Genomic DNA, 19,466 nt, shown 5'->3' on the forward strand with positions numbered 1-19,466 from the left:
GAAAAACAAGTGATGCAAAAAAACCTAACTGCTCACCCCCAGCTGACTGATGCCCAGCCAGTTTCTGAGAAATGTCAGCCCTGGCAAAGTTCCTCCTCAGCTTTTATTGATAAGCATGAGGTCATGTGGTGTGGTCAGTTGGGGCCAGCTGTTCCAGCTGTGTCGCCTCCCAGCTGCTTGTGCCCCCCCAGCCTGCTCCCGGTGGGGTGAGAAGCAGAAAAGCCCTTGGCTCTGCAGGAGCTGCTCAGCAATAGCTGAAACATCTCTGTGTTGTCAATGCTGTTTTCATCAAAAAACCTAAACATAGCCCCATACAAGCTACTGTGAAGAAATTTAACTCTATCCCAGCCAAAACCAGTACAGCTCTTTACTCAAACCAGGTACACTTTGTTATGTTTATGATTAAAGTTGTGAACTTTTATCTGGCAAACAGTTTTGTTTCTTGGCTTATGTTTCCCATTCATTTTAAGGAATATATGCATGACAATGTAGCTGTCAATGTATTTGTCAAGTCTAAAAGGCATAGAAGTGACTAGCCAGCACGTGTATTGTATATGCACTTCATAACTAGTCTGTATTCTGATGAGAAATATGCACTCCTTTTTACATAGTAAAGTGATATTTTGGTACACCAACTGGAATTTGAGGGTCCACTGTGGATTTGAATAAAGAAGGAAAATGAGGTTCATGCAGGTTATGTGAAGATGTGTGTTGACTTAAGCTCTGCTTACAGAAAGAAGAATAAATAGCATGATTTTCATGTTGAAATTCAGCTGAAGACTCAACTAATTGCTGCAATTGGCCCTGATAGGAAGCACTGCTAAGAGAAAAAGTAAGAGACACTGTAAAGAGACTAATTATACGGTCATTTGACATGTCACAGTGTAACTTTCAGCAGACCTCCCAAGATGCTTCAGGACTGTTTGCTCTTCAGCAATATTGTTCTGCAGAGCCTGGCATCTTACCTTCAAATGTGGGAAAATTGATTGCAGAAAAAAATGTGTAAGGATTAAATAATTTTAAAACATGCTACCTGTTTTTGGGTTTTGGTCAGTAGTAATTGTTTCCTACATGACAGTGCTGTCTAGTTTCAGATCCCTTTCTGACCCAGTTGATACATCCGACCTTTAACATCTTGAAGCACTGATTTACATAGTTGTGAAAATCCATAAGTATTTTCACTTGTCTGGTTGCTTTTTGGGGTTGTTTCTTTCTTCTAACTGCTACTCCCTTAATGTCACACTCTTGACAAGGATCATATAGACATACCTGCTCCCCTCTTCTGTGCCGTATCTGCTATTCTAGGCTTGCTCCCTTTCAGATTTTCATTTCTGAGCTGAAGAGTTATTTATTTAATGTATTTTATTTAATTTTATTTTATTTTATTTATTTTATTTATTTTATATATTATTTATTTATTTAATGTAGTCTGAATATAATCTGTATCATATAAATTATACAACAGCACAATGATGACTTCTCAGTTTTCTTCCTACTAACAGTCTACTTGCACTTCTGTTGCTGTTGAGGAGAGAGTTGTATCTTGAACTTTGTTTAGGTTTAACTACCCCAAAAAATTGTGTGTTTTCTGAAAACTTTGTCATCTCCTCATTCTCACTCATTCCAGATTGCAGTGTTAAACATGTTTGTAAACTTACCTATTTGCAGATTCTTGAGGAATATCATGAAGAAAGAAGACACTTTATTTTTAAGCTTTCTTTCCAGTTTTTAACCAATTGCAAAACAAGAATTAACACCTGACATCTGAGGGTTTCTTAGAGCCTTTAGTAAGTGACCTTGCTGAAGTCCAAGTATACCATATCACCTTTATCCTGATGCTTCTCAGCTCTTCCTGAGAGCTCCTCTGATACTGATTTTCTGGTAGATTGGCTTCCCTCAAACAAATCTATTCTCTTTTCCCTAGGGTACCTTATATGCCGAAGCTTGCCTAGTTTTATTTGTTTTTATAGGTTTGATGGTTTTGCCTAATAGGAACATTAGACTCTAGCTCCTGAAATCTCTTTAAAAGATTTGGGTCATATTTGTTGCTTGTGTACAGAGATTGGTTTAAGCGAAAGATTATCCTATATTGAAATGTTTAATGTGTAACATGTAGTCCTGGGAAAGCTTTACTCGTCGATATTTCTTCTAAATATTTTTCTCTGAAACCTTGTCTGCTGATGCTGTGCATGGCTTCCTTGGTGCTCCTTCCCTATGATATGTAAAGAACGGCTGTCACATAGAACACATCTGGATCAATGCAAATAGGTGTTTAAGGCTTTCCTCTTAAAGAAAATACTGAGTAGATTTCACTGTTCAAATTACTAAAAACAAAAAAGCCCACATAATGCTATTCCCATGATGGACCAGAATCTTGAACTTGTACTGCATGACTATTTTTCTGTTGTCCTTTCATGTATTTAGTTGCTTACAACATAACATTATAATAACCAAGTAAATGTTACATGATTTACAAAAGTATGCCCACAATACTAAGGTGGTCTTTTGTCCTGTGGAACACATTTCTATTTGCCTTTGGCTTTGAAAGTCACCTTCATTTTTAGCATTGAAGCTGTGCTATGACGTGATTTTCTGAAGACATCTGAAGTCTATTTTTGCAGTCATGCAGTGTCCCTGAATTGCAGTCCTTGTAAATGAAAATTCTGGTTTAAACAGAACACTTTCTTTAAAAGAATTATAGAATTCAAATTTTGTTCAAGCCGCACCGTGTCGTTCATGTCCGTCCTGTTCTGTGTGCCCAACCCCACAACCCCTGGCCTGGTGATCAGTGTCATCAATCAGTCACTGATGGTAGAAGAAATATAGACAAAGAAAGAATGATGAGATAATATATACATCTTGTGAAATGATAATTTATAAACTTCACTAGATTCACTAGAATTGATGTTACTATGTAGAGCTACTGTACTGCATAGGAGAATTGCAGAGGACAAGGAACTGCTATTCCCTGTGCTGTACAAATACAGAACCAAGACATTTCTTGCTTCAGCATAATGCACTAGAATGACAGGATGACAAATAAAAGATCCTGAAAAAATATAACGCAGTTGTAGTGAGAATCAATCAGAAATTGCTGTACAAATACCTTAATTGTATGCTGAAATGTTTAACAAAAAATGTACCATCATACTTTTATGAAAATTACCTTTGTGGGAATCTCTTTGTTGAAGATTAAGAAACCTCACCCTTTTTCGTTTAAAACAAATATACACTGACTAGTCACTGCCATTTGTTTTAACATGATTATGCCCAGTTTCCCCAAAACTGAATGAAGTAAAAACACATAAAAATTAAACCAAGTTTATGTCTAGCAGTGGTGAAATGTTATGTTTACTTTGGTTTATGATGCTTGTTTACTTTCTTTTATAAATAGCTTCTGTAAAACCAGAATATTGTTCAGAATTAGGAAAAATCCACAAGTTTTCACACAGATTTGGTATAAAAAGTTACATGATCCATCAGAGAAGAGGCTGGTAGTCATATTAAAACCAACTTCTTTACACCAGCTTACTGGAGCAATATTACTTGTATGTGTTGAGGGTAATAAATCCTTATTTTATGGAGCTTAACATCTAGCATCTTAACTTGTTCAGCTTTCTGGCCTGACATGCCAGGCATGTAAGTCGTTCTTGGTATAACTGCCTCTTTACTCGTCTTTGGATCAAACAACTCCCACCTTCAGCCCCCCATTTTTTTAAAAAATGTTGCCCTATGAAGTTTTTATTTGTGCCTAAATACATAAACCTCATTGGTTTCAGTCTGAGAAAATAGTTGTATCTATGGGACATTGCTCTGCATATTGCTATTACATAGCATCAGCAATTATCAAGATTATTTTTAATCATGTGAAAAGGGAAGGCGAGTACCAGGGAGGAAGCGTGCAGCTGCAACGCACGGCTTTGGGAGTCTGTTAAGCAGACGAGTGACTGAGCCTGAGCAAAGATCAGAGCTGATGTGTCAGGGGTCCATGAGAGCTAATTTTTCTGTTCTGCTCTTTATGCTCAATTCTGTGAGTTTATTTTCCTTGTTGAACTACTTTGTGTAGCTGCAGTCACCAGATTTGTCAGCGTTTGAAGGAAGTCTTAGGTAACTGAAAATACACATATGTCATCTCTCCTTCATTATTTCTGATTTTCCAAAAGCATTGCACACTTTTCCTCAGGTGTTTGACCTTGACATTCATTAAAATGTTGAAAATATAATGAAGGGCTTAGGAGGCTTGAATATTTTAATTTTGCTCTTTAATGAAACTAAGTGTGTCTTCTGTAATTATAACTGAATTAATGGCAGTTGATTTCTTCACCTCATTTTTATGCCATGTATGTTGCTAAATTCTCAAATATTTTCTTGAAAAAAATGCTTCCATAAATGTAGTTAAAATGCTGATTTCTTTGAAACCTATTAAACAGATAAGTGCAGAAAATCTCTACTGGTTTATATAGCTCTTTTGAATAGGACACAATTTACTTTTTGCAAGTTTAATCTATTCTTTACATATACAAGGTGGTCATATGAATGTCTATATACAAGATTCTTTATACAGGTTCAAACCACTTCATGGAAATTTCCTTAAAGAGTTAGTGTTCTAGTTTAGTCCAACAGAACATGTCTGAGAACTTCCTATTTTGTTTTCTTGGATAAACAAGAATGAAATACTTCTGAAAAGTGACTTCCCATTTTCACAAATAGAAGTAAGACTTCTCATTTTTTAACAGGCAGAAAGAGGCGGGATTAGTAGCTGTACTGTATAGCATTTGGTAATCTTAAATTGATGTCCTGGAGTGACAGAAAGCGGTATCCATTTGTGTAAACAATCAAATTAGAGATTTCTTCTTTAAAGAACTGGAGTGGGGTGTGGTAGTAGATAACCGCTCCTGTGTACATGGTCCAAGTTTTATTTCTGAAGTGCTTTCCAGGTTTAGCCCTGAATCTCTATGAAGCCTTCTGCAAATAAGTTGGAATACAGTCTTACGGACACTTCTGGACATTAGGAAATACATAACTGGGTCTAAGCAGCTGTTAAAAGATGAAAATATGAGCATCACTTCATTGCATTTGTGAATTATTTCCTTCCAATAACAAGATGGGTTTTGTAACTGTGACGTAATGTAGACAAACCGGAACATGTGGTAAGGAACAAAACAGATGGTGAAAATAATGAGTACGATGAAGGAATTCCTTGCTGTCTGGGTGTATTTTCCTGCGTTTGGAAAATTTGCTCTTTTCCTTGAAATTTTCAGAAGGTTCTTGGCAATTTTAACATAGGAAAGTATCAAAAGGAAAAAAATTATCCAAAAAATCATTACAATAATATAATTTAAAATTGCTTCTGTCTTTGCATTCTGTTTATTTCGGTAATGAAAGCACATAGTAGAATTGCTGTCTTCACTCTTAAAGAAAGATGGTGCAACTACTACTACAAATCCTGTAAGTGCAACTGCCCACACTATGCAACAAATATGTACACTTCGTGTAGCAGTGAACATTTTAGGACGCTTCACAGACCTATTTATTTTTACATAACGATCTCGACTAATTAGTCCCAACAGTACTATGCTAATATACATGTTCATATAAAAGAGAGTTCCAACAGTCTTGCATAAAATCAGTCCAAACATCCAGGTGTTTTTGGTAACATGATAGAGTATTCGGAAGGGAAGACAGAAAATGAGCAGAAGGTCTGCAACAGCTACATTTAGCAAGTACACTTGGATAGAATTCCTTTTCTGATGAATGCATAGGAAAGCAAACAGGGCTATAATATTTCCAACCAATCCTATAACAAAAATAATAGAGTAAAAAACTATCAAAGCAAGTGACAGTGAGTTGTCATCTAAGGGACAGCTGGCATTGTTTTGACTTTCCGAGGCATTTATGGGTAGGTTAGTTTGGTTACTCCAGAAAACTTCCTTGTGTGGAATAATAGTCAGTAAATCAGCTGAAGCTGCAGCCATCATTTGTGAGGATTTTTTAGCTGTTCTGTAGGGATGCAAAGAGAAATTTTAAGAATTAAATCGCCATTGGATCATCTTCACATATTTGCTTGCTTTATTGCATACAGTCTATGTGATATAAACATAAAAGGCAATAACTCAAAAAAGTAAATACACCGAAGTATTGCTGTAGCTGAGTAGAAGAAGGATTTTCAGCCAGATATCATGATACAATATAAGCCTGGAATAATCAGTTCCGTGTTTTTCCTCAGATGAAGTAGGCAAGAACAGGTGATACAGAGTACTCAGATAAATATTTTTGTAATTACATTTTTATTACTGTCTTGTGTTGTTTTAAAAATCAGCTATTATGTTTTGCTGCAAACTTTAGGAATTTGGATTTTTTTATTTATAAGTACAAACATATTTTTTTTAAGTTCAGGTAGTTAGGATTAGTCTTTCTAACACAGAAAACTTTTTAATTAAGATGCAAGAATGGGTAAGCATAGCTAGGTGAATTATTCTCAGTGTTGATACAAAATATATAGAAATATATCAAAACAATTTCAAACTCATCAGTATTAAAGTTAAATAAGTGCCCAGGATCTCTCACATACAAGTCACTAGATTTCAATTAGAAAAGCAATTTTCAATTAGTGTTTATTTGGCCATGTAATCCGTTATATGTAACGCTGAGTCAGTACTATTGCAGTAGCTTGTTTTTAATAATTTATATCTTCATGTAAATTTAAGTATTTTTTCCTTTACTGTTCACAAATCAATATTATGCAAAGAAGCTATTATCAGCTGGAAACCACATTAATGCTGTTTTAAACACGTCTTGTTTTATTTGTTTTCCTTGTTGTCATTTCAAAGTTTGTAAATTCACTAAACTTGTGTTTGACCAGGAAGTTACAATCTGGAAGATAAAAGTCAGCTTTGACCAAAGAAAGAAAACCAAAAAAAGTGGGCGGTTAGAAAAGCAAAATCAAAACGAGCTGTTTATAGAGACATGGATAAAACTGATTAGTAATGATACTTCTGTCCTCAATTTGTACGTCATAACGATAAAATATTCCAGAAATTAGTTTATTTAGAGGTTTGGTTTGGGTTTTTTTTTTACAGGGGCAAGGCTTTTTCCCCTAACCTTCCAAAAACTTCAGAATTGGTTTTGATACTCTGAACTTAGTTGTCCAACAACAGTAACAAGAAAAAAAATGACAAAACACTGCCATATACATAACTTTAAAATAGTTTTTCATTTGCATGCTAGGTTTTAAAAATGTGACTTTACATTTAATACTGTGATACAGCTAGAGCACTGAAAATGGCAGCACTTCAGGGAAATTTCTTAGTAAGACCTAATGTACCTACAGAATCTGAGTTATTGAGAAGACAGTCTAAAATATTTTAACGTCCGATGTTGGCTGATCTTACAGTTACATTACATTTGTTCAGTATGTTAGCAGTTTCAAAAATATGTCTGTTTTCATATTTGCCATTTCATATTGTCAGGTCAAGAAGTAAATGTAAAAGTTTGATTAAAAAATACGTCTTGTAACCTATATACCACTGTAATTTCCTGTTTGTGTTACTTTTCTATAAAAATGCTTGAGCTCATGACTTGCATAAGTAGCGACAAGTTTTATATCAATGAGAGACAGACAAATCCATTACACTGCAGATACATTAGAAAACTTTTCACTGCCGTAAGTTTTATCATCTATAAGCAAGCAGGCATGCTTGAACCTTGGTATACTTAGGAAAAGGTTTGAAGGTCAGCATTACTTTCGCAGTTAAGAGAAGTTGTAATAGAAAATTGTTTTACTGTAGCTTAAGTATAAAAGAAGCCACTTACCATTTATATATTAAGAACTTCTGCTGATTTCCAAAACTACTGGTAAAAGACAGGGAGGAGTAACATGCAAGTGCTCTTATTAGAAAGCTAAAGCACCAGCTTCTCTATGAGAGGGATGAGAATCAGCTGACGCAGTACAATATCAACAAGAGGAAGTTTAACTAGTGTTGCAATGGGTTTTTTAAAAGATATTTTTAACTAGGAAGACTCAGTTTATTGAAAAGATCAATTAATTGCTGTTAATTTGGGCTTTGCTGGGAGAGGTTCTCTAATGACATTTTCTCAGAATTTCACTCTGAATTGGAGATTTGGGGGGGGGGTTTGTCAGAAACTTGTGCTTCTGGTGAGCAGTGTCGGTGGCTTCACTTGTGAATCACAATTGTGTTGGTTCAGCCTGTCTTCTTTTTAATACTGTTGTGGAAATAGTATAACTTTTTCAAATGTTAGGGTAAAGGTAGATCAACACCACAGTGAAATGGTACATTTTGCTTATGTTGGTGTAGTTCTCCCATCTGCTTTCCTCCTTCCCTCAGGCTAGATATTTGAGGTTGGTCTTTTTTACTCAAAATGACAGCGATGAAAGAATGTGAAAGTGCCCAAAGCATGCAGCTTCACATTTTCAATAAAGCAGAAGTGAAATACAATACGCAGAGATAATACCACCTGGTAATACTATTTTGGGTAGGATGTAAGGGATTGAAAATTACATTTCTAAATTTCTAATTTAAAAATATTCTAGAAGTCTTGATATAATATAGCCTAAATTTAAAGAACATTGTCTTGGCTTACTATTTTCCTTAGCATTTGAAATGAGGATTTCAATGTTAACGTTCTTAATATATCATCTGTTTTAGGAATCAAGCTTTTTTTTCCTGCAGATTTCAGTTAGAATTGTAAACAGGCTATGCATTCTTACTTACTTGTTCTTACGCAACTGAAACTTGTTGAAAGGAAACTTGGGTGGCTACAGGTTGTTGTAGCTCCTTCGCGCTATTTGGAATTCCTAGTTTTTTTAATTTAAGCACAAGAAGCACTATACAAATTTCACATTCTTCCTTTTAAATAATATGGTTGACTGTAAAGTGTAGCTTTGAGTAAATGCAGGAAGTCATTCTATATTAAATGCAGTAGTTTTGCTATGTGTATTAAATACTAGATTGTGTTCCGATAGATTTTGTGTGTATGTTACTTCCTGCTACACCAGTCCATATCAATCCAAATTGTTGTATAATATTCCATTTTTCTACATTACACCTCACTCTTGTTAGTGGAAAGACTGTGGAAAATCAAAGGTATGGATGACTGTGTCTGGAATCCAGTTTAGAAACCAAAACAATTTCCCCTCTCACTGAAATATTTATTAGAAACATCACACGGATGTTCCTTTTCTTTCCTGCAGTTGGAAAGTGATCAGTGAATTCTGTGATTAAGGCTCAAAATAGTGTTTTCTGTTCTCTTGTAAAGGATAAGATCCCACAAAGTATATTATAGGCAGGATATTTCTGCTGGAGAATTGAAACAATGTAAGGCTTAAGGGTTAAAGGCAAAAAAGAAAAAGTAATACCAGGTAAGAAATTGTAGGCATTACTTTTTATCTCCATGTTACTATGATTTCCTTGTTCCTTGTGAGTTCTGATAAGTCCTGAAAGGACTTTGCTGTGCTTGAGACAATTGAAAGACAAGGAGTCCATGCCAGAAATAAAAAAATATTTTTAAATTAGGAAATTCTTTTTTAAAAAGCCAAAACTCTAGCTTCTGTTTGCAAATTTAGGAAAATAAGATCTAAAATGCGAATTGTATTTCTCAAATAATATAGTAATTTGCCTGGATTTTTGTCTTTTCAGCCACACTGTGTACTGCTTGCCTCAAAAGAGAATTCAGCCCCAGTAAAGCTTGGTGGCTTTGGGGTAGCAATTCAGTTGGGAGAGTCTGGACTAGTTGCTGGAGGTAAGAAATTTTCCTTTGAAGTTATGTAATATTATGTACATTGTACTGCAGAGTTTGTTCTTCTGACACAGCCTGGCCTGCAAAACAAAAGCTCAAAAATAATCTTTCACTAAAGGCTTTCTTAACATTATAATTGCACACAGTTAAGCTAAACATTTACTGGAATGTAACATTGTTTTGTGTACATATATTGAATATTAAATCCCTCTAAATAATATTCAACAGGAAATTATGCTAGTTTGATCAAAATAAAATTGAAAAAAGCTAAGAGTTTCCCACTTTAATACAATCTTTGGCATAATTCTTTCATGCTTGACTACACAAATCAAATAAAAATGCTATCAGGATTGAAATGTATGTCAAAGCAAGTGAGTAAGGACTTACTACAGCTTCGTCAATGCTCCCCTGTTTCTTAGGCAATTTCCGTCAGAATGCTATGCTGTTTAATAGCAAAATCTTACTAGTTTTCACGTGTGACTCTCTTCTGTGTTTTAATATTTCATTGTAATTACTGCAGAAGACATCAGTATCTTGATACGTATGTATATTTTTGACTGTGTTCTGTTTTCTGTGGATTTTATTTCCTCTAGCTGCCTTCCATATTGTTCCAGACAATAGGCTTATGCTTTAATCAGCCTGCACAGATGAAGACCCAATCAATTTTCTGATGCTTTCATTGCCAGAGTAGGAGACCACGTTAAAAAAAAATTGTTAGTTTTAATTTTTTTTTTTTCCAAAACAAGTAACTTACTCGCAGTACCATGCTTCTTCAAAAACTCAGATTAATTACTTAGAGGTCTGCATTAATTTGGCTTTTATTTGCTTTTTAAAATAAAAAGCAAATCCAATATAAACTCAACGACAGCTTCCATTCCCTTCCAGATATCAGTAATACCCTGGAATTATCCAAGTTCTTATTATCTAGAGACCTAGATACATCTTTTCAAAGAAAATACTCATTCAGTTAAGCTACTATTGTTTCCTTAATAAAAAGGTCACTCCTTCCTGTACTTTTTCTGTGTTTCTCAAATTTTCTGTATATCATCCACTGCTTTTTTTAGTGATAGTTCCTACACTTTTGTTTATGATTCTCTCATTTTTCTTCTTTGTATTCTGACTGAGCAAATTAATTTCTTCTGTTTCAGCTATTCTTCTGGAGGTAGTCAGATACAGTTTACTTTCTTTCAGACTACTAGCTGTCTCACCAGAAACCTCAAGTTCAACTTGGGGAAAAAATCCTGAATTTTTCCCCAAATTTGTCATGTCTTTCCTGTTATCATTCACTGTTCTGCGATCCCACTCATCGTTCATGTGCTCAGCCTCTATGCAGTTTTCAGTGCTGGCCTGGTCTTCCCTTTTCTATGTAAAAATATTTTCATTCCTTTCTGGTTCTGTTTGCATTACTTACAGAAGCTTCTTTTTTAAGTTTCATCAGTGCAATATTCCTCTATACCTGTATCTTTTGCCTCATCCATCTCAGCTTCTGCCACACCAGTCTGCCTTTGTATTTTTTTTCTCTCTCTCAACTGTCATTTCCAATTTGTAGCCTTTTTCTTAGCACTTCTTTCTTTCAGACTCAAATTCCTCTTGCTTTCAGGGATACCCAGAGTAATTCCACTTCATTTATATACCATGGAAGGTCTCAGTTCTACTGCTTGTTTCAGGCTTTCTCCTTAACAGACTCCTTATCTCTTTCTTGTCATCGTCCATTCCAGTCTTTATACCACAAACTACATCTGTTATCTGGCAATTCTTTTCCCTTCCAGATACTTACCTGAAGGTATATTACTAGACAGTCCCCTACACAGCACTTGCAAAATTTTATTTCTTCAACTTTACAATATCACTCCATATTTGTTATGTGGAAGTTAACAATACTGTCTGTTTGAACTGGGCTATAAATTTCTTGTAAAAATTGTTTACCTATGTAATTGTTTCCATAAGTTATCTGTATGCCTTATGGATAAGTACAGGTAATACTAATTTCTTAATTGACTCCTAAATGAATAGAAGCTCTCCATATAGAGACGTTTGAGGAGTATAATAACCAACCTGTTCACTTTCACATTCTTTTTCTAGTTTTTAGTGAAAAGCATTGATTCAGCTTAACATAGTCAATTATTTCCCTTTCAGCATGGCAATTCCTATATTTGGTAGTTAAGACATCAAAAAAGAAATTCTCTATTAAATAAAACCTATTATGATATTAACATACTCTTTACTGACCTAAACCCTGCTGTGCTTCAAACCCATTTCAGTGTGCAGTACACATCAAAATTTTTACAATACTGAAAACACACTGCCTTATCCTTACAGAAAGTGCAATACTTACTAATCTTTCTGTATCTAGGTAATGTGTATTGCCACAATACCCTAGCAGAATATACTGATTATTAGTGTAAATCCCTATGTAGATGACCCTGGTGTTCAAGAACAGAAATCTTGTATCTTTCTTTATTTTACGTTGCTTGGAGTAGTTTTATCTTTTAAACTAGAAAGGGACAGCTTTCCTTTAGAAAAAACATGTCAACACTGGAAGTAGTGTAACTGTAGTAAAGTTCAGTTGATAGTACTCTTCCCTTAATCTTGCATTAAAACCCAGCCATTATGTGAAAGCTCTTCAATATCTATGAAGATAACTCTCTTTTGTAGTAGTATTTTTCCTCTTAAAATATAAGTGGCTATATATAAAATATTCAGGGCTTATCAATGTTCTAAAATTCTTTTCCTGCTTCCATGCCTTTGCATTTTGTGCCACTTTTCTTACTTTTACGTCGACCAGCTGTGCCTTTCAAGCCCAGATTCTGTGTAGCCCCAGGAGAACACAGATAAAAGGGAATTTTATTCCTTAACGTCTTCTAAACCTGCCTTCTAGTTTATAGCTTTCACTCTGTTTGGGACTACAGAACTTTTTTAACTTAACAAAAGACATCTTTTTTCCAGTGTGCTTAAATTGTTTGGGGAGGGGAAGAGGATTTTTGTAATAAAGTTAAACTAGGTACCAGGTATTGAAAGTAGACCAGTCCCAGTCTTGCTATGTGAGTCCAGAGATAGACTTGTGTTGTTTAGAAGGATAACTACAATGTTCTTTCAAGCAGATAGAAGGTTATTTAACAGAAGTGTAAGGGAAATCACAATAACAATCTACGACATCATACTAGATGTGATTAATGAAAATGTCTGTGGAATAGATTTTAGGAACATGACTATTTTATCAGCTAACAACCCAGTTGAGTTTATTTTTAATAGAGTTAAATTATTATTAAGTAAATATATATATATAGCCATAACTCATTTTTCATAAGACCAGAAAGGAAAATGTAAAGAAATACTTTTTGTTCCACTGTGCCCATAAGCTGCAAGGTAACGAATAAGAAGCATGTGTCATCTTCTGATAGGAAATCATTTTCATGAGCTACCACTCTCTGAAGGTCTCTTCTTGCAGTTCTTATGATAAGTGGAAAATTTTTGCTAAGTGTATTCATTTGAAGCATTGAAGTAGGTACTTTAAGGTGGAATTCTAGCAGAGTGCAACATAGTTACAGATCATCATAATTTATAAGTCAGCTCCTATGGAAAAGGATGTAGATAGGAAACAATCCGTGTCTGCAAGATTATGATGCAGCTGGAGTAGTGGAACCTCTGGGAAGTCAGTGATTTAATAGAGCGATCGCACATTATGATCTCTGTCTTCTTCCTTGGACAAATTTTCTTTCTGAATGTGTTATGCATTGTCACAATATTTTCTTAAATAAATGTGACATCAGATTTATCAGATACTAAATATCCTGGATGCTTAATCTTGGGGAGTTTCAGCTAGTATATGGTATAAAAGTTTGAAGGAACAGAAACCATTGAGTCTACAAGTGCTGTTTCGTCCACTTTTAATCTACTTATTTTCTCCTGGTTTGAACTAGTGCAAAATAAGATAACTGTATAGACCTAAATGGTATGAGGTTCTATACTAACTGTCAAGTCTTATCTATGGATCGTTAACTGATTTTCACTTTTTACCTTTAGCAGCAAAATGTCAGAGGTACCATGGTGCTAATCCATTCCAGTATTGATTTTTATGTATTAACAGTTAGCTCCCCTAAGTTGTTTCAGAATCGTATAGTACCTTCAGATATCCTAATAAAACCATCATCTTACTGGAAAAGATCTTATATGTTCTTAATAGAAATACACCAAATAAATATCAAGTGTTCTTGGTTCTTCACAGCTAGCTTCTATTACACTTAGTACAAAAATAGTGAAGGAAGACATTATCATAAATTGCCCTGCAAATGACACCATGCAATTAGGGGGTAGGGCAGAGGGGGGGAATCTTTTAAGTTCCTTTTTTTGTTGTTGTTCCTATCAATGTAAAAATGATCATAGAATGGTTTAGGTTGGAAGAGACATTTAAAGGTCATCTAGTCCAACCCCACTACAGTGAGCAGGGACATCTTCAACTAGATCATGTTATCAGAGCCCCATCCAACCTGACGTTGAGTATTTCCAGTGATGGGGTATCTATGACCTCCCTTGGCAACCTGCTCGTGTGTTTCACCAAACTGGATCTTCTTGGTGGTTTTATAAAACCCAGTTTAAAAAACATGGTTTTGAAATGTTGGGGTTTTGCACTGCATAGACTTTTCTTCTTTTCATCATTAGTGTCTGAATGGTACAGCAAATCTTTCCTTTGTTTTCCAAGGAGAGTTAAACATTTGTAAGCTGAGGTCCTACACTAGTATTCTTTTTTCTCTTAAATGGTAGTGTTTCTTTCCTCTGCAAAGCAAAAGCACTGTTTCGCTCCCCCCACACATGCACCTTGAGAAAAAATATGTGAGCTTCTTCAAAGCTTTACCTCTGATAGACTTTGTTTTATTTAAAAGATAAAACTGTGGTTTACTGTCTCTCAGAAATTTCACTTCACATCTGGGTTGATTTGAAAGTGCTTACAGGAGGCTAATGTGTTTGAAAGTCAATTTAGGTTTACTTCCTCCATCATAGTTTTATGGCTGAAAAGGCCATTGAGTCAGTTATTATAATTTGTCTGGTTAACATGTGATCTTTGCTTTGTTCGTTTTCTGGACACTAATATCCAGTTGTCCAGTTGTCTGCTGATGCATCTTTTAAAATACATTTTCTTCAGACAATCTTCTGTGCTGAAGCTGAGTTACCTTTTTTTTTTCTTTTTTTCTTTGTTGTTTTTTTTTTTTTTAAATCCATTCATCTTCTCTGTACACCTGCTTTAAACATCTCTATTGTCTGGAGTAATGTGGAAAGGAATTAATAGTAGTAAAGTATTGACCTATCTGATCTGTGGTGTGTGATTCTTTGATTCCTTCCACATTATTCTGGACATCCAACTCTTTTAGAAACTCCTTAATTTATGAACATATTTCTTATTACACTATTGTGAGAGGTCAGATGGTGATGTTTATTAGTACCTCACATTTTTTTCCTAAAAATTATTTGTTCCAGTTGTTTCCTTATACATCGTTCAGATACCACTGCTGTTGAAAGACTCTCCTTCTGATATCTTGGTCATCAATCCCCTGCCTTAGGGATGACAAAATCTGATTGGGTCTCTGTATATACTCTTCTTCTTGTGGAAAGCATAGCCCTATTGTCTGGAATAATATGGAAAGAGTCATAGAAACTAAATTATCAAAGGTAAGTCAAAATTTATCTTTAGTGCTTGTAAATGATATCAGATTGACAACACCTGAAGACTGAAGCTCTCTGTTTATCCACAGGAATAATCAGCAAAATTAGCAGTTTTATAAATTTCCAGACTACCAACATGCCTCAAAACTGGCTGATAAGAACACTTACCTGTAGAAATAAGATGTCTAATGTGTGTACCTATTCAGGCATTGAGTGCTTCCTAAGTCAGCAGACACTTTGATGTAGTCATTTATTTACAATGAATTGGATGGAGGCAAGTATCACATTGAATACATACCGCTGCTGAATCTTCATATAGTGATGATACTCAGTTAATGCTGCTCTAGAACAGATCAGAAGAACCTAGAAGCACATAGACAGAAATTGATTCCAGTCTTCCATATGATTTCTTCTCATATACAGATACAACTAAAAATCATGTGTGTATGCATGCATGCAATATTTATTTAAATGCAATAATGTTTTCTTGCGCAGTCATTCAAACATATCTATGAGTGTTCTTATCCTGAAGAATGAAAGACCTGTGGAAGGCAGAAGTTATCTATTACAGAAAGAAAAATGCCTTTGCTTACTGTTCATTCTCACACTGTCTCCAAAAAGATGCAAAGCCTCTCCCAAAATACCAAAGGAAATTGAAACATTTCTAAAATATTTTTAAAAAATTAAACTGTCGAGAACAATTTTGAAATTTTACACCAGACATGTTTAGAAAGCAAATTTTCTACCTGATAATTTTTAGCAGAAGTGATACTTGGACTTAAGTGCAGTGAGTATCCGTGAGTTTAGAAAACTTTGTTGTCTATAGATTTTGTTTATCCTGTTACTGATATTCAGCTTACAGTTCTTGTAGTTGCGGCATGGGAAGAATCTCTATCTAAGTTCATGTGTACACTCCATTCATTTTGCTGAGTGAAGTGCAGCTCAGCAGTCCTTCCTCAGGTCAGTTTTTAGAATAACCTTGGAATCATCATTTGCTTCTTTGATGAACCCAGTGAAGTAGTTAGTTGTCATGAGGATGACAGCTGCCCCAGAAACTACTTTAGCCTTTTTAAGGTGCTAACTTATACATACACATATATATGCTTTTTTGGGGGGGTCCTGTTTAGCTGGAAAGTTCAGTCTCAACCTATTAAGTTTCTGTTTGTTCTGGATTTAATTTTTCATGATGAAACTGTGATTTCCACCACCCTCACCCCCCATCTAAAATATCAGGATCTGATCTTGTAATCTGCACTGAAAAGGTTACAAAACCAAATAATTCTGTAATTATTTTCACAAATTATAATCTAGTAGTGGTAAATGGCAGGATTTTATTGTGAACCTAGCCTTCTTTCACATTTCATTTGTATTTATGCATTTGAAATTTAAAAGTGAGTAATAAGGTTTAGTAGTACTGGCTTTTCAGCATTCTATTAAGTAGCATCCATTTTTCACCTAGTTTATAGCAGCAGTCTGCTGGTGTCTTAAACAGCTGTGTAGAATGTTGCCTATTACTGAACTGGACTGTTCCTTCTGCTCAATATCAAGCAGTTCACTCAAGTGGATTTTTGTTGTATACTGGTTTTGAACCAGGGCAACAAAGATCCAGTTCTTCCGCTTGTGGTGTAAGTTCTTTAACTTCCAAGGAAGGAGAAAGAAAGTTTGGGATGATCAGAGAACGGTGTTTGTTAACCATAACGTCTGCCAGTTTGTAAGAGCACTTGAGTACTAAGTAAATATTAAGCCTCACATTTTGATGTGAGGTCACCAGGTAAAGTAAAATAGGAACCCTGAAATATCAAGAGGCTATAATTTGCCTATTGTCACGTAGAAAGTAGGGAATAAACCTCAAGAAGCTTGTTCTGTTAGAAAAGAATGTGTGTATGGGAAAAAATTGTGATAAGAAGAAGGTCACTGATAATGAACAGAGTGCTGGCAGTGGGTGGCTACGGCATAAGAAGTGCTTGCATCTTTTGTCTGCAATTTTTAAGTGCACTGTTGCAAGTTATGTTTGCTATCTGTTGATATGCAGTAGTTCTGTATTTTTGTGTTTCCTTGCCCTGTGGTCAGGAAGAGGAAGGGGAAAGGAAATCTGGTGCTCTTATCCATCATCAAGACTCAGCTCTGCAAAATTTAGTGAAGATGGTTAATGCTTAGTTTCAAGAAGCTATTCTGTTCTGCATATATTTATGAGTGCATATAAGTACTGAAGGATTTTTCTTGCTTATCAATTCCTGCAAAGTAGTTTTAATTTGAAACATTATTTGCTGAAAGGGAGAAGGAAGCAAAAAAATATGCACTTTTGATACTCTCTTGACACTGTCAGATTACTTATTTTATACAGTTTATATTATTTTATACAGATTAAAACATTTACGGTGATATTTGAAAACTAAAAATGAAAGAAACAAACTATCTTTAGAGGGAGACTCATGTTGGAAGAAGGGGTCACCGGAGTCAAGAAGACGCTCAATATGAGTTATGCATCTTGCTCAACTTTATTAAGTTTCTAACACTACTTATATAGAACCGATACACATGCATATTCGTAAAGCAGAAATATAATTGGTTAGTAGTCTCTAAACGCGCGCGGTTCTCACACCCCTAATTATCATGACTAAAATAAGCACTCTATCCACATAGCTAATTGTGTTGCTGTGCTTCAGCCTTGTAGTTTGTTACTCCCCGTTTTCCCATACCAGTCCCTATCTTTCTTGGCCCTGCACCTGCTTTCCCAGCAGCTGTATCTCGTTACAGCCACGGCCTGTTGGCACAACATAATTACTTGGTCTCAGGATTCAAGAATAGCTCAAGGCTACCTTTCTCCTTATCTTCAGCACAGCAACTTCAGTACAATTCTGATTACAGGCCTATTCTAATACCAGGCCTGGATTGTGCAGATCTTCAGAGATTCTAAGGCCACGCTTCTGCAGCCATTCTTCTACAGATTCATCTTATTTTTCCCTATTTAGTCAGTATTCTGTGTGTTAATACCAGCATAGCGATGTGTTGACCTTAGCTAAGGGCCAGAGTCCACCAGCTGCTCACTCACTCCCTCTTCTCAACAGAGCAGGAGGAGAAAATAGGACGAAAAAGCTCATGGGTTGTGGTAAATACATGCAAACTGCTTACCAGTTACCCTCACAGGTAAAACAGACTTAACTTGGGGAAAAACAGTTTAATTTCTTGCGAATTCATATAGATTTGGGTAGTGGGAAACTAAGACAAAAATGAAACCACCACCTCCTCTTCTCCCCTTCCCAGGAGCAACTGCGCTCCCTCGCTCCTGCCTCCCTTACCGCTCAGCACCGAGTGGTGCAGGGGGGTGGAAAGTGGGGGGCTGTGGTCAGTCCGTAACAGCCCCCCTCTGCCACACTGTCCTCCTCACACTGTTCTCCTGCTCCTGGGGGGGTCCTCCACAGGCTGCAGTTCCTTCAGTGAATATCCACACGTTCCAGCATGAGGTCCTCCATGGGCTGGAGGGTGGATACCTGCTCTGGTGGGGGGTCATCAACAGGGCTGAAGTTGTGTGTACCTGCTCCACCGTGGCCTTTCCAGGTGCGCTGGGGAGTCTGCTGGGGCACCTGGAGCACCTTTCCCACTTCCTCCTCCTCTCACCCTGGTGCTCATGGGCTGTTTCTCACTTCTTCCCGTACTTCGCACTGCTGGGCAGGGTTTTTCCTGTTCTTACACTGTTTCTCTGAGGCACCACCATCTTGCCTGCTTGACTCACCTGTGCTCTGCAGTGGGTCCGTTGGAACCAGGGGTGTCTGGCATGGGGCAGCCCCAGCCCCTCCTCACAGAGACCACCCCAGCAGCACCCCTACTGCCAGCACCTTGACACCTAAACGCCTACACCTGGTAACACTATAGTATTGCTTATGTAGCGTGTTGCTGCTAAATACACTGTTTTACACCATAGGAGAAAATGTAGCATGGGCGATTATTTGCAAGGACACATCCTCAGAACAAGGTGTTCTGTAGGTTGGCCTTCACTGTACAGCAGATGCCCAACAGACTTAAATGCGCTGGCAAAAAAAAAAAAAAAAACA

General features: G+C 36.2%; 2 protein-coding genes across 22 annotated transcripts in view; one reads left to right on the forward strand and one right to left on the reverse strand.

The window, feature by feature from the left end:
* Positions 1 to 19,466, forward strand: part of CASK (calcium/calmodulin dependent serine protein kinase) — a 226,378-nt gene that overhangs the window by 118,391 nt on the left and 88,521 nt on the right. For 20 of the 21 annotated variants that reach the window (XM_037376849.1, XM_037376848.1, XM_037376853.1 and 17 more), the window contains exon 6: positions 9,657 to 9,759. In XM_037376849.1, the coding sequence (XP_037232746.1) occupies positions 9,657 to 9,759 (103 nt within the window). Of the gene's footprint in view, positions 1 to 9,656; positions 9,760 to 15,317; positions 15,421 to 19,466 lie in introns of those variants that run through there. The other variant, XM_037376870.1, reaches the window with a different exon arrangement.
* Positions 4,436 to 7,917, reverse strand: GPR34 (G protein-coupled receptor 34). The gene is made up of 2 exons (XM_037376871.1): positions 7,813 to 7,917; positions 4,436 to 6,000 (listed from the first exon to the last, which is right to left on the reverse strand). Exon 2 carries the CDS (start codon positions 5,976 to 5,978, stop codon positions 4,836 to 4,838), a length of 1,143 nt encoding a protein of 380 aa, XP_037232768.1. The 5' UTR covers positions 5,979 to 6,000; positions 7,813 to 7,917; the 3' UTR covers positions 4,436 to 4,835.

This window comes from Falco rusticolus, chromosome 2 (genome assembly GCF_015220075.1).
Source record: "Falco rusticolus isolate bFalRus1 chromosome 2, bFalRus1.pri, whole genome shotgun sequence".
Lineage (NCBI taxonomy): Eukaryota > Metazoa > Chordata > Aves > Falconiformes > Falconidae > Falco > Falco rusticolus.